Source organism: Neopsephotus bourkii, unplaced genomic scaffold, assembly GCF_033783945.1.
Source record: "Neopsephotus bourkii isolate Nb327-2 ecotype Australia unplaced genomic scaffold, CSIRO-AGI_Nbou_v1 NB_53, whole genome shotgun sequence".
NCBI lineage: Eukaryota > Metazoa > Chordata > Aves > Psittaciformes > Psittacidae > Neopsephotus > Neopsephotus bourkii.
Window position 1 is genome coordinate 10,044,978 of NW_026900570.1, and position 24,985 is coordinate 10,069,962.

Genomic DNA, 24,985 nt, shown 5'->3' on the forward strand with positions numbered 1-24,985 from the left:
TTTCTGTTCCTTGCACTCCTCAGGTCTCTTTCCATTGCCTTTCTTTCCCTTCAGCAAACCTGTTCTTCCCACTTTTTGAGGATTTTACCGTCTTCTTCCTTCTTCTGTGTGTTAAAATAATCAAAGAAAGAGTTAGGACCAACATTAGTCTTGATTAGATTAATGGAGCACGGACAGTTTACACATCTCAGCGCCATTGTGTCAGGATGTTTGCAGATTCATTCAGATACCACTCTATCAGTTACAGTTACTTTATGCATTCAAAATTATCTTTGCAACTACGAGGACTAGATACCATTTTTGTTTTTTAAAAGAGAAAGATTACTTACAATGCGGAAATGCTGTGAAGGCCACATAAGTATGTCTAAACTGGATTCTTGGCTACTTTTACTAATATGAGATAGCAAGCAAATTAGAACAGCCGGATAGGACTATCTCTTACTGTTTCTTTTTGGTCAGACTATTTAGGAATTGTGGTTTCTTCAGTTTTCAACTATTCAACACTCAAACCCCCGTTTGCAACGAGAAAGTGTTGTGGTTTTTGCTTTCCATCTGTTCTTTTTATTACGGCAGAAAGGCCTAGATATTCCACATTACCATGTGAATTAGAAAGTGATCTTATCACTCTGGCACTGGATTACTTTAGCAGGCTCTAACAAAGACGGACAGCACAACAGACGACTAACCTGGGTCACGCTCACCGACCTGAAATTATGAGCAACCCGCTCTCTGGGGGCCAGGACCAGCACTAGCCTCTCCTTGAGCTCTTGTTTCGGTGAGAGGGCGGCAGCACCAGCCCCCGACCCCCGCCATGCCCAGCGCTGCCTGGGGCCCCAAAACTCAACTCTGGAGCCGGCGAGGGGCCGGGGCTCAGCCACCCGCCGATCCTTTCCCCATAGCAGCCTCAGGGGCCGCTAAGCACCATCAGCCCCGGGTACACCACCCACCGCGGCAGCAGCGCTGCGCGGGGCGGGGCGGACCGGACCGGCGGGGCTCGGTGTGAGCGGCGCCCGCCTCCCCCTGCCACACCCCCCACCTCCGTCGCGCCCCGCCCCCGGCACGTGACGGGGGAGCGGTGACGCCGCCGTGCCCCGGAGCTGACACTCGGCGCGGGGCGGGCGGGGAGTGGGAGCAGTCGCAGCAGCAAGCGCGAACTGGAGCGGGCCCCGGGCCTGGCTGGGGCGTCGGAGCAGGTGAGGGGCAGTGCCGTGTCTCTTGGCTCCGCGGCGGGGAGGAGGAAGTCGGCGGGCGCGGGGAGGAGCGTGGCGGCGGCGGCGCTGGGACAATCGGGCAGCACAGGGAGTCTCTGCGGAGGGCACGACCTCGCCGGCTCCCAGCGGCCCTGGCCCACCCCACCCCAGCACTGCCCGCCCGCCCTCTCCCGGGGATCGTCCCTCGCGCCGCGCCTCTGGTGGGGGTCTGGGCGGTGCCGCCCCGCGACGCCCCCCGCGGCGGTTTCGCTCCACAGTCGCCGTCGGGAGCGCCGGGCTGGCGGCGGCGCCGGGAGGCAGGTCTGCACCTGGGCGCTGCCGGGGCCGGGCCGCGCCGCCCGACCTGCCGTGTGTGCGCAGCGCCGCTCACCTGTGGGGCCGGTGGGGAACAAAGGGGGGCGGCGCGGCCTTCCCCGGGCGGCCCCGGTGACCGGTGGGGGGGCAGCCGTGGGTTATCGTGGGGAGGTTTGGCTGCGGTGGGTGGCACGGGTTTGCTGCCCTCCGTGGAGCCCAGGACTCGGTAGAAGCCCGCAGCGGGGAGCAGGTGGGGTGGTGATGTGCCGAGGGCGCGACAAGGTGCGGGAGCTGCGGCGGTGGCTGGAGAAGTTGTCCCGACAGCTGTGTTTGAAAGGCATAGCTTGTTCAGTGCTCTGAGTCATAGGCAATTATTAAGTGGTTACTTATTATGCCTTTAATTTTTAAAGGACGTGTGATCCGGGGGAAGCCAGTTTATTTGGAACTGGTGCTCGATTTCTAACCCGTGTTAGTAATTTCTGAGGAAGCAGTAAAGTATTAAGCTGAGGCGTTGCGCTTTGTCTCTATCTGTTGTTTGCATTTGCATCTATTTTTACACAACTTTTGCATGCTTTAGATGCATGATTTGCAGACAGCGGTGAGGGTTGGTTGTCTGCGTGAAAGTATTAGCTGAGAAGTTAGTTGTGATGAATGAAGAGGGGTGCTCCTCATGCAGGAAGGTAGGAACAAAGTCGAATTTTGGCAAGGTTATGGTGGGACCACTCTCTCAGTTAGTGGTCATGCAGTGCAGCTCGAGCCCCTAAGACTGCCCAGGGAGAAGCAGAATCACAGAACGCAGTGAGCTGCAGTCAGGGTGTCTCATCTGGCCTGAACTGTTAAGAATTTATCCTCATTTAGCTTCTGTAATAGAGTTTATTTCTGTATCAGCACTGCGGAAGGGTTCATTTCAGTGGTGGGTGAAGTTTGATGCTGAAAATGGAAAAAGATTACACAAGTCAACTGCTGCTGCTTTGTAGGACACCGTGAACAAGGTCACACGAAGAATTTTAAGGCGATTGGTTAATATCCTTGGTGGCATTTTTAGTATCTTATCATCTGTTTGTATTATAAAACAAGTAACAATTTTATAGCCATGGTAAGGATTTTTCTGAGAAGAAAATAAAAGAAATAGCAAAATGCCTTTTTAGTACATCTCAAGTCTCAGTTACCTGGTTCTAGATCAGAAGATAACAGTTTCTGATAGTTTCAAAACAGAGATACCAAGCACTTATTGTGTGCCTCCTGATGCCTATTTTTGGTCTTGAGTTCTAGGATAATGTTGAAGTTGAAGCTAGGGGTGATTTTATCTAATATGACATGTATGTATTAGATTAGCTATTAGGAAGAAATATTTTACTATGAGGGTGGTGAGACACTGGCACAGGTAGCCCAGAGAAGCTGTGGCTGCCCCATCCCTGGCAGTGTTCAAGGCCAGGTTGGACGGGTCTTTGAGCAACCTGGTCTAGAGGAAGGTGTCCATGGCAGGGGGCTGGAACTAGATGATCCTTTCCAGCTGTAACTACTCTGTGGTTCTGTATCACCTTTGGCCATACTTGTGATTCGATGCTTGTATGTGCTAGGGACATGCTTCTGGAAGACCGTTTTAGGGTCAGTTCAGCATATGGCTATGCAGTTCAGGTGAGTGCTGCCAGGCGGTGATGTGCTGCTGGAGGACATCACAATTAGCTGCCCTGTGGGCTGTGCTTAGGGTACAGGCAGTCTACCTTCTGTAGCACAATGGCTGAATTAAAAGAATTCAAACCAACTAAAACTTAATAGGTTTGGATCTGTGGAATCAAGGCAGGGGTAGCTATTTGCAGACCTGCAGGGTTAATGTTGACTTGCTGAGAAAGGTTTCCCACCTATACCATAGGTATCTTTGGTTCTCTCTGCTGAGGCAGGGAATTACAGCCTTGCTTGATCCTGATGATGTGATCTGTTTACAAAACTGTTTTAGTGTTCAGGCCAAATACAGAACACAGCCTGTCTCTTTTTGATCGTATGCTCAACATTACCAAATGTTTGCTATTGACTTGATAATTTTGCAGCTTGGATGAAAGAACAAAAATCATGCAGCTTATTTTTGTTGTTTCATTCTTTCATTTTGTTTTGGAAAGGGATGAGGTTGCAAAACTGACTTCAGAAGTGGATAGAGGCATTTTTTTGTATCTACTGTTATTTGACTTGTATTTATCAAAATTCTGTTTGTTTTTTTTTTAAGCATAAAATGCAATTTACAGAATCTGTCTTAAAGCTATGTTAAACATGCATTCTCAACAAATAGTTATATGGAATTGGCAAAAGAGAAATGAAAAAGCCAAGCTTTTAAACACTTGGTATCCCTGTGGGAAACCACAGGCTTTTGCTCTTTTTGGTTTCTGTATGGGAGAAGGAAAAAAAAGAGTGTAAATGGGTCCTACATTTCAGCTTCCAAGGTAGCAAACCTTAGAGGTATACTGAAACTTGGAAACGCTTACATTTTTCCCGTATATGACCTTGAAGCTGTGAAAGGGGCTGGTAGCAGCTTTTGAAGACTTGTTGGAAGGAGTCCGCTTTAGTAACAAGGAAAAAAATAACATTCGCATGGCAGAGGTTCCAAAACTAGGAAGAGAGTGGGAATAGCTGCCATTTGTTCATGTTTACCTTCTGTGACAATTGCTAAACAACTGCAGGGCTATGCTTAAAATACCTATTTATGTAGAACAGTAGGCAAGCAAGTTGTTTTGTACTGAGGCTGTAAATAGACTATAATGCTGTGAATTTTGATGTGCCATTTCATGACAGAGGGAGTAAACACCAGAAAGGAGCACCAGAATTCTTTTCTGCTGCTTTGTCTTCCTACTGTCAGCTTTGTTGAATGTGGTATCATCATTCCTCCTGACAAGTCCTTGATAAAATTGTAAGTCTGACCTTGTGATTGCATTTAGAATCTTGTAAATGAGGGTAGCTTTCAAGTTACCTGTAGGAAATGCTTCTTGGAAGGAAAAGAAGATGAGACTGTGGGAGAGAGACAGTTTTAAGATGAGGACTTCTGTCTTGGCATCATACTTGAGCTCTTTAGCTTCTTTTTCTAACAAGTTATGTAGGAAATGCATTTTTTTTTTTTTTTATAAGACTCAAACCAAAGAGCAGAAATAGTGAAGGAAAAACTGAAAAACTGTTAGGCTTTCTGCTTCAGCTCTCCCCAGAAGTCCTTTTTTGTTGTGGTTTCTGTCCCTAGCCCTGTTGAGGGTAGCTGAGTTCACTTGCATGTGTGTGCCTGCATGGAATTGCATTAGTTCCACTCTGTGGCAGGGTAAATGCTACAGATCTCATCACAAAGTCTTAACTTGCAGAGCTGCAAGTTCCTACATATTTTTTTTCTCATTCATGAAACATGCATTAAAAAAAAAATTGTTGATCTTTATAATAGATTAAATGTGGCAGCATTTTACTTGAATTCTCCCAGGTTCTGTTTGAATGCTAGAGATTTTTCCCTTTACTTGCATGCTTTTTCAAGATCAAGAAATCCTATCTTTCATGGTAATGTACTGTTGTGTTTAGTGTAAGTTGGCAAGACTAGCGCTTACACACTCATGAATTGGGACATTGATGTATGGTTAGAGAGAATTTGTAGTCCACAGGTGCAGATACAGTGGTGGTTGTCTGGATTATAAAATGCTTAAATTGTATTTCAAAATGTTAATGTAGTATTTATTAATCAATTTTGGTTTGGTTCATAGTTCTGTTTCTTTTTTTTTTTTGGGTGTGTGCTTCTGTTGTAGCCCTTAAAGTCTTGGTTAATTCAGGTTTTCTGTAAGGTAAATACCCCCAAAAGCTCATTTAAGAGCAAAGTAAATATGCAGTATTTAAATCACTGAAACCAAAGTATCTTGGAAGCATTGAGTTCTTTTATCTCATGCTACTATGGTTATAGATAAAATTCTGTGTCTGTGTTATACTAGCAATTTAAAGAAATAAATTAGAAAGTTATTATACCACCTATTTAGTAGACAACAGCTAGATGCAGAGGCAACATGATCTGCAGCCTCTGACAACGTGGGTCAGGTACCTTCTCTGGCTCGGTGAAGGTTAGCAGGCCCTATAGGGTGTGCAGCACGTGCACCTGGGCCAAAGACTGTCAGCCTGTGCTAAACCTGATTATTGTGGTGTAGCACTGGAGGAAGATTTAAAGGATTTTGCATGGAATTCTGAGCACTCTGAAGGGACTCTTTAATTAATTGAAAGAAGAATCAAAATAAGCAAGTAATAATACTCTTCTTGTGAATATTTTGATTAAAACCAAAGTAGTAACACAGTTCTGTGTGGAAATTAAGCCTGTGGGTAAGTAGGAGATATACTCAGACTAGTCAACCCCCCCCTCAAGGCCCCTGATGATCAATCAACCTTATTTAGTAGCAGAAACAGGCTTAATGAGCCACTGGATAGCAGGAAAAATGTGTGAAAAGGAGGGTTAAATCAGTGACTGAATTGTTCTACTGACTTTCTGTTTCATTGATGAGAAAAGTATCTGAAAATCTTGCAATTCCCATTGATTAATTAGTCCCATGTTGGCCTAAATTGAATAGCCAAGGTTACAGGTTTATTTTTTAAATTATTTTCATCTAAAGGGCTCTTAAACAATTACTTTATTACATATATAGGTATGTGTTTTTCTTTTTTTTTTCTTACAGCTCTGATTGTTAACAGCAAAATAACGCTTCAGAAACAGAATGTGGCTTACCTTTTGCCTGAGAAGGTGAAATCTTGTCAAATAGAAATGGCTGATAAAGGTGGGAAGATCCTTCCAGGACAGTTGTACATTGAAGTGGAGTACGACTATGAGTATGAGGCCAAGGACAAGAAAATTGTGATTAAGCAAGGGGAGAAATACATCTTGGTGAAAAAGACTAATGATGATTGGTGGCAAGTCAAAAGAGATGAAAATTCCAAACCCTTTTATGTGCCAGCACAGTATGTGAAGGAAATACCACGGAAAGCACTGATGCCACCAGTTAAACAGGCAAGCATTCTGCCAAATAACACTTTGAAGTTGACACATGGATTACAGAGATCAACAGAAAATGTGAATAAGTCACCAGAGCTTTCTAGTTTTGGAAAATCTTCTCCAGTTCAAGTGTCTTGCTTAGTTCGAGATGCCAATCAAAATCTGGGACCAAACAATAGTCAAACTCCTGGTTTGAGTCTGGACCTTACCCAAAACAATGGAAAACCTAACAATGAGTTGCAGTCTCCCAAGGTTTCTAATCAGTTTAGAACCATCTCCATGGGTCATTTCCCATGTCCAGAGTTTTTGGAAATAGAGAAGACCAGCTTTTTGCATGAACAGTCTTGTGATTCAGCAGGAGAAGGCTCAGAAAAAATTCACCAAGATTCAGAGTCTGGAGATGAACTCAGTAGTAGCTCCACAGAGCAAGTGCAGGTAAGCTGAAAAGCCAAAATAGTCCCTGCAAATTTGTGTGTGTGTGTTTTTTTTTGTTTTCCTTTTGTGTCCTTATTGCCATAATTGCTTGCTACTGTTTTCAGAATTATTCCTAATAAAATCAGTTTAAGTAAAAATTTCTTATCAGCATGAACTGGTTATAAAAAGTCTAAATAGTTGATGTTCGTAACTATTTCTTGCAGAAATACTTTGCTTGGAGATTAATTCTGTTTACGTTATCCTGTGATTGAATGTTACAGAAATACTTTTGTTCATTCTTTATTGTTTTGAGATGGCACTGAATTTGGGTTATATTTTTTTTTTCCAGAGGAAGGGAGCCTACTTCTATAACTCCTCACTTTCTGCTTGTTGAGATAATAGTGCTAGTTATTGTCATCTTTTTGTACATATGTGTATAGATAGCTTGAGAGTTGTAAATTGGTGTATTAGTAGGTTTAATAGTTTAAAAATGGTACTTAAGATTTATATGGAGTTTAATTTCTGGCTTGGGTATTTTATTTGTAAACTCTTCTTATAATCAGTCAGCCTTGCCAGTGCTGCTTCTCATGATTTTACTCTGGATTAAAACTCAAAACATGTGAGTTTGTTAATTAATATGGAAAAATCTCAGGAATGATGTACTCCCACGTTAGGCTCAAACTGAGCATTGATGGCCCTTTTACATAGTAAGGAGATTTCTCTCACTTCTTTAATTTTTTTTCTTGTTCTTTTACAGGCCTCCCCACCCCCAATGAAAGATTAGCACTCTGCCTTAGATAATCAGGTCATTTCTGGTAATTAGTCTATTGTAATCCAGGTTGGTTCTTGAACCAGTAATGTATGTGTACATACACATAATAGTACTGTGTGTCTGTATACAGATAATGTCCCCCACTGAGACACCCCCACTTGCCATCTTTGTCTAGGGAGATACTAAATTAGTTAAATTCTAAGGTTAAAAGCTCCCTAGCCTTGAACTTTTTTACTCTGTAATGTGAAACTGTTGTTGCTTGGGTACAAACTGATCCTTATAGTAAAATCCCACTTGCAGCATGTATTCAGAGTGTCAAAGGCACTCACTCGAGTGTGATATTCAAATAAAAGTTGATGCTAACTTTAGAAATAAAACATATCATGGAGACCTGTGAATCAGTACTTTGCTTATAAGGCACAATTAAGACAAGGCTGCTTAGTTAATGAGTGATTGTGGGAAGATCTTAAAGATACAGTATTGATTGGGTGATTTACGTAGTCTTGAATTGTATGAGCTCATGTATTTTTATTGAAATACTCAGAATCAGTAGTTTTTTCGATATTCTGCTCTACTCTTGGCCTTATTCTGGAAATTCAGAGTTTCTTTAGCTATGGGACTTCATAGAATCATAGAATAAAACCATAGAATAGTTAGAGTTGGAAAGGACCTTAAGATCATCTAGTTCCAACTCCCCTGCCATGGACAGGGACACCTCACACTAAACCATGCCACCCAAGGCTCTATCCCGCCTGGCTTTGAATGCTGCCAGGGATGGAGCATTCACAGCTTCCCTGGGCAACCTATTCCAGTGCCTCACCACCCTAACAGGAAAGAATTTCTTCCTTATATCCAACCTGAACTTCCCCTGTTTAAATTTGAACCCATTACCCCTTGTCCTACCACTACAGTCCCTAATGAAGAGTCCCTCCCCAGCATCCTTAGAGGCCCCCTTCAGATACTGGAAGGCTGCTATGAGGTCTCTATACAGCCTTTTCTTCTTCAGGCTGAACAGTCCCAACTTTCTCAGCCTATCTTTATACGGGAGGTGCTCCAGTCCCCTGATCATTCTCGTGGCCCTCCTCTGGACTTGTTCCATCAGTTCCATGTCCTTTTTATGTTGAGGACACCAGAACTGTACACGATACTCCCATGAGAGCAGAGTAGAAGGGCAGGATCACCTCCTTTGACCTGCTGGTCACGCTCCTTTTGATGCAGCCCAGGATACAGTTGGCTTTCTGGGCTGCAAGCGCACACTGAAGCTGGCTCATATTCATTTTCTCATCGACCAGCACCCCCAAGTCCTTCCCCGCAGGGCTGCTCTGAATCTCTTCCCTGCCCAACCTGTAGCTGTGCCTGGGATTGCTCCGACTCAGGTGTAGGACCTTGCACTTGTCGTGGTTAAACTTCATGAGGTTGACATCAGCCCACCTTATGAGCGTGTCAAGGTCCCTCTGGATGGCATTCCTTCCCTCCAGCATATTAACTGAACCACACAGCTTAGTCACAGCTCAATCCCACTGTCCATGTCATTGACAAAGAGGTTGAACAAGACCGGCCCCAACACTGATCCCTGAGGGACACCACTTGTTACAGGTCTCCAGCTGGACACGGAGCCATTGACCACAACTCTGTGTATGGCCATCCAGCTAGCTCGTTACCCACCGAGTGGTCCACCTATCAAATTGATGTCTTTCCAATTTAGAGACAAGGATGTTGTGTGGGACAGTGTTGAACGCTGACTCTCTCATGTGTCTACTATTTGTATTTTTATGTCAATTTTAACAACACTCCCAAATACTAAGGAATAAATAGGATTACTGAATTTATTTTTATAATTTGTTTCTTATGCAGTATAAAGATTAATCAATTTTCTTGCATCTTCTGTACAGTAGTGTCTTATCTCACTGTAGTAGATATGAGCCACTTGAAACTTGAAAGGATAAAATCATTATTAGGGTTTCTTTTTTTCAGTAGCATGTGTAGTAGTCCATCTATGCCATACTAATCAATTGCCATGGAAAGCATGAAAATACTAGGAAATGTTTAGAATATATCCTACTTTAAACAGTTCACCACACTAGAGTTTATATTGTATGTTAAGATGATTCCTTCTGTTGTGTTCACTATAGGTTAATGCATCTCCTTCTGTAAAGCAGATGAAATTAATGTTACATGGGTGTCTTTTGTCAAACAGGAAGAACTAGATGGCTTGCTGCTCAGTTTCCACTGGACTTTGTGACTGCTGTCACAGTCACATGTACTCTTCACTTTTCTCTTTCCTCCCACCCTCACAAATATATTTGACTCATTGCTACAGTTCACAAATAAGTTTGTATTTGTGTGGGACAGCCATGCACATATCTGTAGGCTTCACTGGGTTATGGAAGGTCTGAAGATGGGAGTTTTCACAGTGCTTAAAAATTTCAGGTCCTAAAAATGCTACATTTTGGCTGTGGAAAAAGCATGGCAGTTTGGCTGATGTCACTGAATAATTTGCCATTATTGTGGTCTTGGGTGACAAGAGTGCGGGTGCTCACTGTGCCTTGCAGTTGTCTGATTTTAAAACTGTGAAGTAACTTAATGCCATCGTGCACAATCATAGGCTCTTTAAATACAATGAGAATGTTTGACATTTAGTAACCATAGGGATTAGAGCTGTAGTAGCACTGATGTCACCGTTAGCTCAGTCTAGATATTTGGAGTGCTAGCCTTCTCACTGGAACAGCCTTGTGGGCTTTTTAGAATTCTTTCAATAATGAGCATTGTTTAGTAGAAATCAGCTGTGCAGAAATTAATGGCTCAGAAAGCTGTTTTTTATTGCTCTTAGTCTGTAGCGAGAACATCAAGTTCCTGGCTTTCACGCATAAAAAGGATTTCACTTCACAAGGCTGACTGTGGTTCTCCCTCCCCTGCCTGCTGTGGAGATCAGTTTATGCACTCTGCATTATAATAAACTCTAAGCTACAGGTGTTTTCCCTTAAATTTGTAAGATTAGCAGCTAGGATAACGTTAATAATAATGTCTTTGTGTATGTGATTTTGGGAAGGGGGGTTTAGAGCTGCTAGTATTCAGCCTTAGCCCAACCTTCAGTGTATTTTCAGTATCCTGAATAGAAATATATGAGATGAAGTTTTTCTGTGATGAGGTACTTATACGAGGAAGTTACATTATTTATTCTCTGAAGATTATCTTCCTTCTCCTTTCCGGTAATGAAGTGCAGGTTCTGCAGCTGTACAATCTCTGGCTCAGGCTCACTGTCTGTGGAAATACTGGAAGATCCAGAGCTTTCAAAGTGCTGCATAAAGGAAGAATTTTTGTAGCAGCTGAAATATTATATGAAAGGAAAAATGTGACAGTGTGAGATGAAGAATTTGTGAGTGAAGATGTAAACAAATGATCTGGTCAAGGGAAAGGTCAGGACTGAGTAATGAGTATTGTTGACATTTAACGCAAAACTATTCCAACTACTGGGTGCAGCTCTTGTGCGTAAGGCATTGTAAGAATCAGGTGACAGTTTATGGACTTGAACTGTAGGAAGGTTGGAGGTAATTAGGGAAAGTAGGGCTTGAGAGGAAACAAGGTCCAATTTAACTGAATTTCAGTCTCTGGTGGAGACAGTAACTGCATGTAGAATTGGAATTGAATGTTCAGGAGTGCTCAGCTGGGCGTTAAGAGTTACGTGAACAGGAAAGAAAAGTTGAAGCAAAAGTGGAAGACATTAAAAGTGGTCTTGAAAAGGAGCTTTGGGCAGTGTTTGCAGGTAAAATCTGAGTTTTGAGAAAGAAGGTGTACAGATGGAGCAAGATTTGGGTAAGTTCAGAGATCACATCAAGAATGGTTAGGTGTCACCTTTACAAAATATGGTGCTTTGGAATGAAGTTGTTACAGACAGAAATTGAAATCAGCTTTCAGCAATGCTAATGTATTTCACCTATGTGAAGTAACTTTGTTTCTGTTGAGTGTAACTTGTTCTGTCATTGCAGACAGGGAATGTGTTTAAGAATAAAATACATGAACTGTTTTAATGTTACTATTTATGCTTATGAAAAGTTACTTTTAATAGCAGGCTAGTTTGAATCATCATAAATATAGACAGTGACCTATTTGCAAAGATTGTTCTATCTTTCATCCTCTTTAGTAATTGACTATTGCATAAACTGTGAAGCACTAAAGGGGATTATCGCTAGGACGGGTGTTTTGCTTTGATTAATTGAGGAGTAGAGATCTTGCAGAGAGATCTTTCTGCCTTTACCTCTGTAGTTTCTGTGGGATTGCTATAACCTTAACTGAGTAAACTCTTTTTACTTTGCCTTTCTGTAGAAGATGTGAGAGCATGTCTTGTGGAGGTCTTGGTGCTCTTGACACTATCACTTAGGTGAAGGACTGGTGCCAAATCATTAGTGTTAGACTGCCTTCTTGCTGGTCAAACATTAAACTTCTAAAATAAATGGCTTTTACATTGCTTCTATTATAAAAAATTTCATGCTTTCTTTTCTTTTTTCTTTTTTTTTTTTCGTATCCCCCCCCCCCCCCCCCCCTTTCCTTTTCATTCATTTGCCCAACGAACCTGTGTCTTTCATCCTGGTAGAACCTCTTACTATCTCAAGCAAAGCTCAAGCTTAGTTCTTAAGGAATAACAGTCATAATATGGAATTGTTTATTCTTTCTTTTCATCTAGAAAAATATAATTTCTAATGTGCAATATGATTTTTGAGGTCTGCTGTTCCACCTGCATTTTCTTCTGAAGTAGTATAAAATACCACCCTTAGCAGAATCTTTAGGGATGGTGGAGTGAATGCTTAAATGGAAGAGCAGCAGTTGGAAAAGGAATGGGTGTTTTGTCTGACTGCTGCCTAAACTGAAAGCAGCTGGAGATACTGGGGCTTGCTTGTTCTGTATTGGCAGTGCTTTTGTTGGTTTTAAGTCTGGAACCTCCAGACATAGAACAAACTTAAATTGCTTTGTAATAATAAATTTGAGAATATTTGATCATATCTTGTTCTTGCACATAGCTCTGAATACAAACAATTGCATTTGGTATGTCTTTACTTAGTTACTATCTAGGCAGTTGTTTAACACTGCAGTGCTTGCCTATGGAATAAATGCGCTGTTCTTTTGTAGAATTCTAAAGAAAGTATCATTTGTTTCACAGCAGTGTGACGAAACAGTAGGGAACGTATGACTCGGTAGAATAAAATGCAGAACACTTTGTTTTGTTGGTTTTTTTAGGCAGCTTTCTCTGGAATAGTAGACATTTGTTCTTAAAAAATGAAAGCAAAATCTATGTGTATCTAGCACCCAAACAGCTGATAATTCTCTGACGTGCCTCACCAGATACGTTTGATTTAAAAACCCGAGAGAAATGGGTTTTGCCCTTATGTGGGGGTTTGTTCCAATACTAAAGGACAGTATTTTTTGGACAAAATGATCTCTCAAGATAATAAGAATTGGTGATATTCAAAAAGCTTCGTGATGGTGAGTAATTGGGCAATATAGTGTTAGATTACATTTATCAATTTTTAATTTATCTTAATACGGCTTCTGAGCTAGTTCTTGGGATAGACAGTAACTTTTTAGTTGATTGTTTTGTGAAAGTGCCAGGTTAATGCAGAGAATCAATCAAGAATAGAGGATATTAGTAGGAAATGGAGCAAAACAAAAATGCAGAGCTTCAAGCCCATTGTATTTCTGTATTTTTAAGTAGCGTGCGGTTGCTGGCCTCTTGTCTTGAAAAGGAGGTAATAGTGCTCAAAGTAGCATAGAAGAGATGAAAAGTATGAGCAGAGACATGGAATAATTCCTGTGTGAAGGCTTTGCACAAACCTTACATGCTAGTGGATGCACATTTAGTACTGCATGCAGAAGACTCCTGATTTTTAAGTTACTGTTGTAATTAAGATGCTGAAATGACTGAGAGCTTGTTGAGAAGTAAAATAACCTTAATTCCTCCCCTAGTTTTTATCTGCTTCTCCTGCCTTTATTTTTATGAAGTCTTTCGACAGAGACTTAGTGCTTCTGTACAGTGATGCTCTGAAGACTGGCATAGGTGTTTGGAGTATATATTTCAGTTAATTCTAATTCTCTGTCTGCTAGAAGTTTTGTAAATGAAAACTAAAAGTTGAGCTGTCTGAATGACTTGAGCTTATTGCCTATGTTAAGTTTTAATGTTGCATTATATGGCTTCACGTTCTATTTGTAATCAAATTAATCATTAGAACTTACTGGCTCCTATCTTAAATCTCAAATTACATATTAATTTCTGAATTTAATTAACATAGTGTTGTTTCCTTTTTTTAATGCTTTGCTTGGTGTATCTGGATAATCTTTGGTTCATCCAGTTAAATTGAGTAACTTTCCTGTGTTCTGTTTTGATGCAGTGCCGAAGAGCAGAGTTCTGTGTTTTCCGGCTCTGTCTAGCGTACGCGCTTGCCATCTTGTGCCTTTGTAGATTATCATTCAGTTGAATCACTTTGCTCTAGTTGCCACCTGGCTTGACAAATTTATTGTCAGTACAGCACTTAGATGGAACGGTGTTGTCTTAAGTGGTTTTGGGATGAAGTCTGTCAATAGCCAGTACGGTCAATAGCCGTTATTGCAACTTGAGTAGTCATAAATAGTCTAGTGCAAAGTCTGCAAATCTGCTGGATAGAAGGACACACGTGCCTATTTAGTGCTAACCATGTGATGGGACTTGTGCAACAAATTTGCTAATGTAAATAAATATTGTAATATTATGTCTGATAAACACAAAAATGCTGTTAACAAACTTTCTGGACTCTCAACTGAGTGTTAACTACTCTAGTAGTGTTGCATACACATTTACTTTCTAGACAGTTTAGCAGATTGCCAGGATATTGTTTAGAAATGATTCATGCTACAACAGAAGCTTTGTATCATGTTGCACATTATCATTGTTTGCTCTTTAAGTATTTAAAAGAAATTTTACCCTGTGGTACAGTGTTGTGACACTAAGGTTCTTGAGTGACTTTGGTTTGACTGCTTTTCCTGTTGAACTTGGATAAAGGTGCTTTCCTGCCTGCTTGTGGTCTGTCAACATGCTTGACACTATGCATGTCATAGAATGGTTTGGGTTTGAAAGGGACCTTAAAGATCATCTAGTGGGTTTATTGTGTGGGTAGTGTGGTGTTGTTTTGTGTGTGTGTTTTTACTTTTGTGTGTGTGTGTGTGTGTGTGTGTGTGTGTGTGTGTGTGTGTATGTGTGTGTGTTAAATCCTCCAAACGAGTCCCTTTATCCTGGCTGTGACTTTGTCCTTATTCTCCCTCTGAGGTGCTGCATTCTAACTTTTAATAGCATCTTCATGCTACCCCAAGGCCCTGAACTTTCCATACCATGATGTGTGTTACACCTTAGTGCTCATGCCTAGAAGCTATGCTAGAGGACTTAATTGCTTCCTCCCAGGCATGGTTTCACAGCTGGGCTCTGTGGCTGCCTTGCTTTAAGTTGGGAGGTGGAGCCAGAACTCTTAGAGAAGATGCAGTGTGGCCCTCCTAGTCCTTCAGACCCTTCACTCATTGCTCATTTCACTCGCTGAGCTCAGCTTCTTGCTTGTGCTCGTGCCTGTGGGAGATCCTAATCTGCTATCCACAGCAGCCTTCACAGTAGCAAGCTACAGCCTTCAGCTTTGCCTGCTTTCCTTCCTCTTGCCTTTGCCAGCGTTGAAGGGTTATGTTCATGTGATCGCCTGAGATGGGAGGAGATTTAGGGTGGGGGAAGTAAAATTTTAAGAGATTTTTGCTTGTTCTTCCATGCTGCTCTCACAAGGAAAGACCTCTCTCAGTTCTTTTTCCGGGTTTGAGATGACTTGTTCCTAGAGCAAGCTGTGGGTTGTGATGTACCAAGGTGCAAATTTTCCTTTAAGCTTGTTTACTTTTTGTTAATAGTATGTATAAAAACTATTAATCCTTTTTTGCCTTTTCCTACTCCAAAGTTCCTATAGTAACCATTGGTTGAGCAGAACTTGGGTATGTGCTTGTGCTCAATTATATTTATTGATTTATATCCCTTCCACCTATATGTAAAACCTTAACCTGGCTTTTGTCTTAAGTCATCTGAAAAACCCCAAACTTGTTTAATACCTATTTTTATCAAAGTGATAGTTACAAACTTACTTTATTTTAACATCTGTTTTAATGTTAAAGTGCATTAAGTGACAGAAGTAGACCTATTAATTCTGGATACTGAATTGCAGAAATAGTTGTTCTTAAAAATGAAAGCAATTCTTGCCAGTGTAAGGGAAATAAATGGGAAGAAAGGGTGCAGAAATGCATGGCTGAGTGTTTCATGCTTTCTGCCCTGAAACTGAATGCCAACGAACTGTCTCCAAGTAGAGAGAAACAGGCTAGAAATACAGTCAGAGGACAAATATATCTATTTTTAGTTGGGGGAGGGGAAGAGGGAGGGGAAAGATGCAACCTGTTTGATATTCCTGTGAGAATTTTACTGCTTTGCTTAGTTCTGCTGGAAGCAGTATGTGTAGCCTATTGCTGAGTATTTCTGGGGTTTTAAGGCTGTCGTTAACAGTACAGTTGTATACTTTTAGCATTTAAAAGAATAATTTAAGAAGTTAATTTTTTTTCTTTTTTTTAAGAGCACTTTTGAATTGGGGGGGTTGGGTCTGTTTCTAAAAACATTCATCCTAGTATTTGGTACGCTTCTGCAAAATGGAATCCTGATATTAAAACTGGAGTGATTGCAGCCTATTGCAGCCTATTGCAGCTCAGATAAAAGTTGAGAATTAAAAAAGACCTTAGAAGCACCATGACATAATTACTTTCAGGGTTTTTTTTGTTTGTTTTTTTTTGTGTGTGTGGTCTTGAAGAGCTACTAAAGGCAATATTTCCACTTTGCTCAAAAGTTGAAATAACTCTTGTATAAATATGGAAGCTACTAATGTTTTCTGTTCATCTTATTATGCTTTTTAAACCAGAATTTAAACCCAAAGTCTTGAATTAAATTGCTGTGTGTATATCTTGTCTGGCATGAGATTTGGATTTCTCCTTTATCCTTCATTACCAGGGAAAAAAACCCATGATGCATAATGTAGTAGTAGATGTTCTTTGTCTTAGTCATTAAAATACATGAGTTTGAGGGGGTTCAAGCAGCCCTAACAAAACCTCAAATTCTGATGGTGGTGTGCTGAAGCATATGTATCATGAGAGGCAGTGTCTTCTGAATTTAGAAGTATTTGTGACATTTTGTCTTAATTCTTCATGTCTCTCCCTCCAATGTAAATGGTGGATGTTAATATATGTGGGAATTTTATGGGTTATTTGGAAATTTTAACACACAAACTAAACAGCTGAGTAGATAGGTATAGTGGATGTGACAATACATAGACAGCTTCCGGACCGGTTAAGAGCCCAACTTATAACGGGAATTTGATCTTAGAATACTTTTCCAGTGGAGCTGGGACCTTCATTTCCTAAGTGACAGAATCAGAAAGTTTTTTTCCTAGTAAGAGGGGTTTACAAGCACAAAACACATAAAAAATGTTGATAAAACAAATACATTCATTTTAATGCCACACATTTGTTTTTCCCTCTTTTGCTTTTTGCTCTAAGGTTTGTTTGCTCCAGTCAGGCTGGTGAATATCCCATTTCAACATACTGGGAGACATCAAGGATGTCAAAGAAATGCAGTATTGTAAAATAGCAAAGACTCCTTTCAAAATGAAATTGCAGTCTGCTCGAAGTTGTTGTAGGGTGACTTTGTCTTGCACCTCATACAAAATCTTGCTGTCTGTCATGGAGCCTACTAATTACATGCAGTGTTACACATTAAACGTGAGAAAATACTGGATCTGAATGCAGATTTAGTAAAGGATAATCCACTACAGGGACTCATGTTTTTTAAAGATGGGGAAGTCTGATCTGTTCACCACTCTGTTTGAAACTTGCCAGGTTAATATGAGTTTTGTTGTTAAAATAACAAAATTGTAAATAATCTATTTTAATGGTGAATTAAATAAGAGCTTAACATATATTTAAAAGATTACTTGTTAGTTGAAATCATGTTTATGTATGCGAAAATGGCTTCGGTGATGCTTGATACTTACGTGGAGAAAAGCCTACAGAAGCAATCTATCAAAACATACCAAACAGCTTCTTGTTCCAAATACTTTTCAAGCTGCAGGATCTTTTCATATTAATTTCTTACACTAAGCATCTCAATAGAGGCATGCTTTAGGACAAGGGCCTTTTTTTTTTTTTTTTAATTAATATTTGTAACTTCTTCCAGCTACTAGATCCATTTTGTTATGATATGCCAACATGGCCAAAAGCTTTGTGCTGCCTTTTGCAAAAGCTGGTCTAAAATGTCAGGTTTTGCTCAATACAGATGACTCTGTGTTAAAATGTACAGTATACCCATGTGGTTTTAGCAGAGTTTATCAGTTTAATATCTTCCTGTAACGCTTACCCTGTATTCCTTCTGAGAGAATGATGGCTGTGAGGCTCATTGTACCTTGAGGCTTTGTTGCAGGTTTTACGATTGCTGTACTGTGAGTGCCATATTGCTTGCCCATCCTCTAATCCCCCATTTCAGTGGCAGTCCAAAAAGCACAGCTCTTAATACTTCCAGTAAGTGTTACTTAGAAGATGTAGTTAATCACCCTACGTACTTAGTTGTGAACACAAAAACATTTTGAGTAATGTTATTAAAACCTGTTCAGGTATTCAAATTTTTTAGTTTTTCCAGTAAGTATTTTTAATACAGCTGTTGTACGAGATGTGACTGAACAACAAAGTCTTAACAGTCATCAAGCAGAATGAGCTATTTATTGACAGTGGTGTTGCAGAAAGCTATCTGGGCAGTGGGCTGGTCAGCTTCCAGCAGTGTAACTGTACAGACCATGTGAGACCTGAAACCTGGAGCTCCTACAATGCCTGCACCTTTTAATAGAAGCTCAATGGAAATGTCTCTAGAAAACAGCATAGAAATTGATGGCAAAGTATTCTTACATACTTTAGTTTTAAATACGCTTGTTTTTCTGCTTGCTTTATTCGTGGCAAATTATTGTGACAAGCTTTTTTTTTTTTTTTCCCCCAGAAATAGTAGTGGTTTAACTGTCACTAGTTTGTGATAGTCTGCTTTAGCTAAATAGTCAAACAAATGCAACATACATCTAGAGGTGCATGATTTACTGATGACCATAGTAGAAAAATAGCACGCCTTTTCCCCCAGTGTATGTTTTTCTTTGAGACTCCCAGGAAGTTCAGCTTCCATTCAACCTGTTTTCTGCAGTTGAGCAGCTGCTTTCTGTCAGCTTTCAAGAACAGCTTTATGTGCTGAACCTTGCTATAGACTTCAGCATAGGGACTTTTAATGCTTACGTGTCATTAAAAGCATTTTTTAATTTTCCTCCTCCCCAGTAGCTTGTCAGATGGTGCTGCAATACTTTGTTATACTTGTAGTTTGAATGAGAATATTCTCTAAAGGCTGGTGGCTCCAGCTGATCCGCTGAGTGCTGAGCACGGAATTGTAATTCAGCTGCATGGGGGAGGGCCGTAGCGAGCTCAGGGCACTGCTTACTGAATGTTGCTTAATCAGCCTGAAGCTATTAGCAAGTTCTTGCCAGCTCAGCTGTAACCTGCTGCTAATAGGTTTGCTTTACTGCATAGGATAGCCAAAAAAGCCTGGAATATTTTAGTAGTTTTGAAGTAGCATAACGTTTCTCTTAATGAAGTATGACAGCATTTTCAAAACTCCCTCACACTATATAATGAGTACTATAAATTCATTCCTGTATACTAAGTGCTGGTACTTATCTGTGTATTTTCCTAATGAAAGTTTTCTTATGTGAATTTTTTGTTATAATTTTAAATTCAAATGTGCTATATAAAATAGATTTCTAGCAGCAAAAGTACCTGTATAATTAACCATTTTAATGTGCTCTCTTAATTTTGTCAGTTTTATATCTGTCAGATGATTTTGTAAAACTTCGGTCAAAAAAGAAAAACCCAAACAACTTTTGTGATGTTATTTTTTTTTTTTTTTTACTTTTTTATTTTTTAAATTACCCCTCAACCCCAGTATTTTAGAATGTGTTTTGTAACATGGATTCTGAGGTACACAGTGCACGGGGGTTAATGTGGTCTCTCTCATTCAGACCGTAAGCAGCAAGTTCCAGAGGGGGCTAGTGGCAGATACCCGAGTCTGTCGTTTTCTTTTTCCTCTCCACCTTTTGCTTTAGAGACAGGATTAATTTATTTTTTTTAGTGGCAGTTTAATAACTTCTTCATTTCACTGATAAATTGGGATGGATGTCTGATATCTAGGAATTACAGCAATTTTAATTTTTGGTTGTCAGCAGTGAAAAAATGGTGTTGCATGGCAGAAAGCCCATTCAAGTATGTACATTTATTTTACTGCTTTTAATAATCTGTGAATGTCTTACAATCATGGAAGAAGTGGGAAGGATTGCTGTTTCCCCACTTCCCACCTTGGTACTAGGCAGACAGCATGGGCAGTGTGTGCGGGCACGCATGTAGAGAAGAACGCAGCTTCCTGTGTTTATTGCAGGGTCTGGTTCATTTCCAGCCTCTTTCACTCATTTTTCTCTTACATCTAAGAGTCTTATCTCACTCCTGGAGCCTGACTTCAAGAGCATTTTTTACAGTCTTAATCCAGCAGCTCTTCTTGTAGTAAGAATGGCTCTAGTTTGAATGTAGTACCATATGTGGGAGGACCAGATGCCATCTTTATGTTAAGTGCGTCTTTAGCAGGCCCTGTCTGGAACTGTGACAGCAGGCTTTTGGAGATGGAGGCTGTACCTGAAACACCAAAATACTTGCTCTCCCCCCTTATTTGTGGCAAGCTGTACCTTTTGTGTTTTAACTCCTCACATAAGATGTCTTTCATCCTAGGAAAGCTGTGTTTGAGAAGGACTGCAAACAAGCAGTGATTTCTGTTAAACGGGTAATTACAGTTTGTTGTTGATGCTTGTCTGAAGGAATGAAATTGTTGCAGAAAGCTGGAATAAGGTAGTTTGTGTATGTGGGCACTGTTACTTACACAGTTTGCTTCTACAGCAAACACGGCATTTTACGTTGAACAGATCTTTCCAGGCCTTTAATTGAGAATTTTCAACATAGGATGTGAAAAGTTCAGTAGCAGGAAAAGTTGATTTCCTTTTCTTCATTAGTTATCAAAGGACTTGGCTGCAGCAGTCAGGGATAATTGTGGTGACTTCATAGTCTGATATGTACCAAAACTAGTAGAAAAAAGTATGGTGAAACAGAGGAAATGTGCCTGTGTACCATGTTAACTGTCAGTCCAATTTATAGTGATCTATCCAATCTATAAATGTTTTCACCTCAATATAACCTCCCTAAAATGGGTGTTTAAAAATAATAATATCCCGATCTGTGTTATGGGAAGCTTGGCTGATATGCTGTACTGTTTAACTTTCGTTCGGTTCAGTTTTCCTTCCACTGTACAGTTAGAAGCACTGAAGTGGAGCTGCTTCCTATTAAGTAGATTGGAAGAGGCAGAAAATAAAAAATGTATTTTGATTTGGTTACTGAAAAGCTGATGAGACGCTAATTCTTGAAATACCTAATTTCGTATTTAAAATCAGGTAGTTTGTCTATGGAGAGGGCCTTTAACCTCTTGATTCTCATGGTGCTTGACCACTGATCCACTATGGCTTTCTATCCAACAGTAGTCGTACAAGCCTGGAAGTGGAGATACTTTCAGTGGGTTTTTTAACCGATTTTTTTCCTTTGTCATATATTTGAATCCTTTGTCTTCAGTTGAAAATTAAGGTTTGATTTGGTTTTATTTATTTATTTTACTTGAATTGCTCAGTAGTTCATGTTAGGGCATAAGGGACAATTAGAACCTGTTCTGACACCTCTTTTGTAACACCAGCAAATGTAATACAATAATTTTTTGTGTGACACCTTGGAGCTGTTACATTTAAGGAAGATTGTTGGAGGACGCAAGATGCTCAGATTTAGTTTTGGCTCTTGAGGGTGGGTGGCTCTGCCAAGCTTCTGGAGATAGGCTTAGTCTGTTGCTGAGGAGCAGATTATCATTTGAATACCCTAGCATGCACTTAAAAGTGCATTTCTAGACCATATGACACTGCTATGGTTCCTTCATCAATTCTTTCATTGAAGATACGATAGATATATGTGAGGCTGTGTGCACTGATGCTATTTTGTGGTTCTCTATCCATTATGGTAGCATGCGATCTACTGAGTTTCTTTTTATCCTAGTGGCCACATTGAGATCATATTTGAACTGCAACAGTTTCAACTAACTGCTTTCAAACGGATGAATATTGAAGCTTAGATTACACTACAGTTACTCAGAAGCTTAGTGCTGAGCAAAAGCTCCTATGCCCAGTTCACTTAGTTTACAAGACCTGTACTTTGTATTACAAAATGCAGCTTGTTTTGTCATTTGCTTATTTGTAACTTCTCAGGCAAGAGAAGTGACTTGAAGTTTCCTGTCAGTGCTGCAGCTGTGAAAGCAAACCAGGGGAAATGGCCACAGGTCTCAATAAAACTGCCCTTCATTAAATGTGTGGAGTTTGCCATCTAAATAGTAACATTTGGGGTCTTTTTTCCTGCAAGTTATAGCTGGGAATTGACTTGCCCACTCCATTTCCGAGGGCAGTGAAGTGATAATTCACAGTCAAGGAAGACTTTCCAGTCATCAGGCTCATTTCAGGATATTGTTTCAGATGACTTAAAATCTGTACTGGAAAGCTGCTTGGTATACATATGATTTTATTGCCTTTGTGGTTATCTCTAAACACAGAAGTGGGTTTGTCATTATGGAACTTATATAGGTTTTTCAGAGCAGGTATTAATCCCACAAAGTAAGGCACTGTGTATGTGTTTCCTGTCTGGTTTGATTTGCATCTTACTAAAATTTTGGGCTAACCATGTTAAGAGAACAGGACAGGAGCCACTGTGGGATTGACATGACTGTGAGTGAATGGGTGCATGTCCTTATTTTTCTGAAATTTGAGGTGCTTGATTCTCCGGAACTCATCTCTCGTATCTGTGAGAATGTCTGAAATCAGAAGCATGTCTAGAGCTGGTGGAAACTTCTTTATCCATGTCATTTTTGCTACAGGCTGAAGAAAATTGTCCTCAGCTGCCTTTTCTTCCCTAAGTGATAGGGTGGTGGTGTTTCTCCCTTTCATTACTGGTGTGTTTCTGAATGTTTTGTAACTTCTGGGCTGTAACTTATTTTGGATATTGATATACTCTGAAGGCTTGCAGAGGAGAGGAAAACATAGCATCTTTTCTTGCTTAAATTAAGATATTCCCGTTATGCCTGACCTAGGTTTTTCTATTAAAAATTAGTATTAGTAATTTATTTTTTTTTTTAAATTTTGCAAGAAGTGGCTATGACTGTAAGTACTCTGGACAATGTACTGTTCTTCTTAAAAAATAAAATAAAATGAGAATTGACAGACAGCAGTCCAGCGTATTTAAGACTATATACTAGTTCTTTGCTTCACTACGCTTTCCATTCCATCTCATTTGATGACAGCTGTGGTGAGAGTATCTTTTCTGTCTAATTCTGTGAGGTAGTTCATTAGATGACAGTGTAATAGGCATTTTGTTGGGCTTGTTCACGCAAACTGGTGGAAGACCTTTAGCATTGCCAGACTGGGTGAATGCCTCACTGGTCAGTGAGCAACACTAGTATGTGCAAGTGCCTTGGTTTACTTGTTGCCTGAGACAGTCATAACAAGTAAAGCTTATCATCAGGTTTTGTCTTACAGGCACATGAATCGTCAGTATGTGATACCCTTTTCCCTGTGGTTGGAAGGGCTTGGGTGACTGCGAGAAAAAGACTTTATTTTATGCTGCATGTATAAATTATTGTGTGTGATATTTTCTGTTAAAATAGGTTTTTCTCAAAATACGAACAAAAACACTTTCTTTAGAGATTTTTTTTTTTTATTTTTTTTTCCCCACTACAAGTGGAGGACTTAAGCTAGTGAGCAGATCTGTAGTTCTCTCTTCATTCTTACTCATACTACTGTGTTCTGTACTCTGAGGTGACCGGAAGAGCTGTCCTTAATCAGCTTAAAAATCTTTGTTATTCCTTGTCTGAGCTACTTTGGGTCCTTATTTCTTCCTCTGACAATGGCATGAGGCCTCTTCTACTTTAGGTATGTTCTTTAATGCTTGGATCCCTGTGGTACTATATTTGTTCATATAGGCTCTTGATTTTTCTTAGGAAAAGGGACTTCAGTTGAACATTCTAGATGTTCATTCATACTTGTACAATAAAACAACTTCTAACTGCACATTTTTAGTAGTTTGCTCTCTTTGTTTCTAACTTCAGATGTGAGTGTGCTGCCTTTCAGGATGAGGGTTACAAATGTGTGCAACTATATAAAACCTTGTGAGAGTAATATACCCAGAGAGAAATCCCAACGTGGCTCTTTCTCACTGCACAGGGACAGAAGCAAGAATGCCAAAAGTGCAATTGAAAGTTCTTGATTAACCTTCACTTAAGCCTGCTAGGAAAGTTCTCTATTTTCTGGAGTCTGTTTAAGGTTTTCCAACCTAACCATTCTGTGATTCTATGCTTGAAGATAATTCCTTCCTCCCAGCCACCTACGGGGTTTAGTGAAGCAGCTAAACCTCCTTCAGAGCTAACAGGTCTTAAGGTCCTTCTTCTCTGTCTCCTGTCAGACACTTTAAAGGCATTTCTGACTAACCTTACAGCTACCTGCAAACACCTAAAGGGTCTAAATATGGTGGATTTTTTTGTTTGTTTGTTTGGGGTTTTTTTGTTTGTTTTTTTTTCTTTGTTTTAAAATCTCAATGGGGTTAATTTACTGCTATTCTAGGTGTTTTTTGTTTTTGTTTTTGTTTTCATAAGCTGCTACAGGGTCACATCAGCACCAGAGGTAGGGGGGAAGGAGATGGGGTTGTTCCCATTAGTAGTGGGTGGCCAGCAGACCAGCTTAGCTACATCTTAAAACTGTATCTGTAGTCTTTTATTTTCTGAAATAAATTTGTGGCAGTTCTTGTTTTATAAACATTGAGTGTTGGCCAAGTCCTTTGAACTGTGTGCTTCATTAATTTGGTGATATGAACAGAGTTAGCAAAAGCATTTGCTGGGCTTCTCGTGTAAGCAGAAGTGTCAGTGTGGCTTCTGCCTTTATGCACAAAGGGAATTCTTCCCTTGTGTGCATGGGGAGTTAGGGTAACTAACTCATTTAATATGGAAGATTACTTTTGGCTTTCCTTTCTGCTAAGATGAGCAAATCAGTTTTTCCAAAAGGAAAAGAGCAAAAAAGATAG

At 40.2% G+C, this 24,985-nt stretch overlaps 1 protein-coding gene across 9 annotated transcripts in view; it reads left to right on the forward strand.

Annotated features, from left to right (window-relative positions):
• The first annotated feature begins 1,046 nt into the window (after positions 1–1,046).
• The window catches only part of ARHGAP12 (Rho GTPase activating protein 12), a 75,303-nt gene continuing 51,364 nt past the window's right edge, over positions 1,047–24,985 (forward strand). For all 9 annotated transcript variants that reach the window (XR_009724982.1, XR_009724984.1, XM_061350282.1 and 6 more), the window contains exons 1-2: positions 1,047–1,193; positions 6,179–6,927. Coding sequence is in view for 7 of the 9 variants with exons in the window: in XM_061350282.1 (XP_061206266.1) it covers positions 6,265–6,927 (663 nt within the window). In the remaining 2 variants the exon portion in view is untranslated. The remainder of the gene's footprint in view (positions 1,194–6,178; positions 6,928–24,985) is intronic.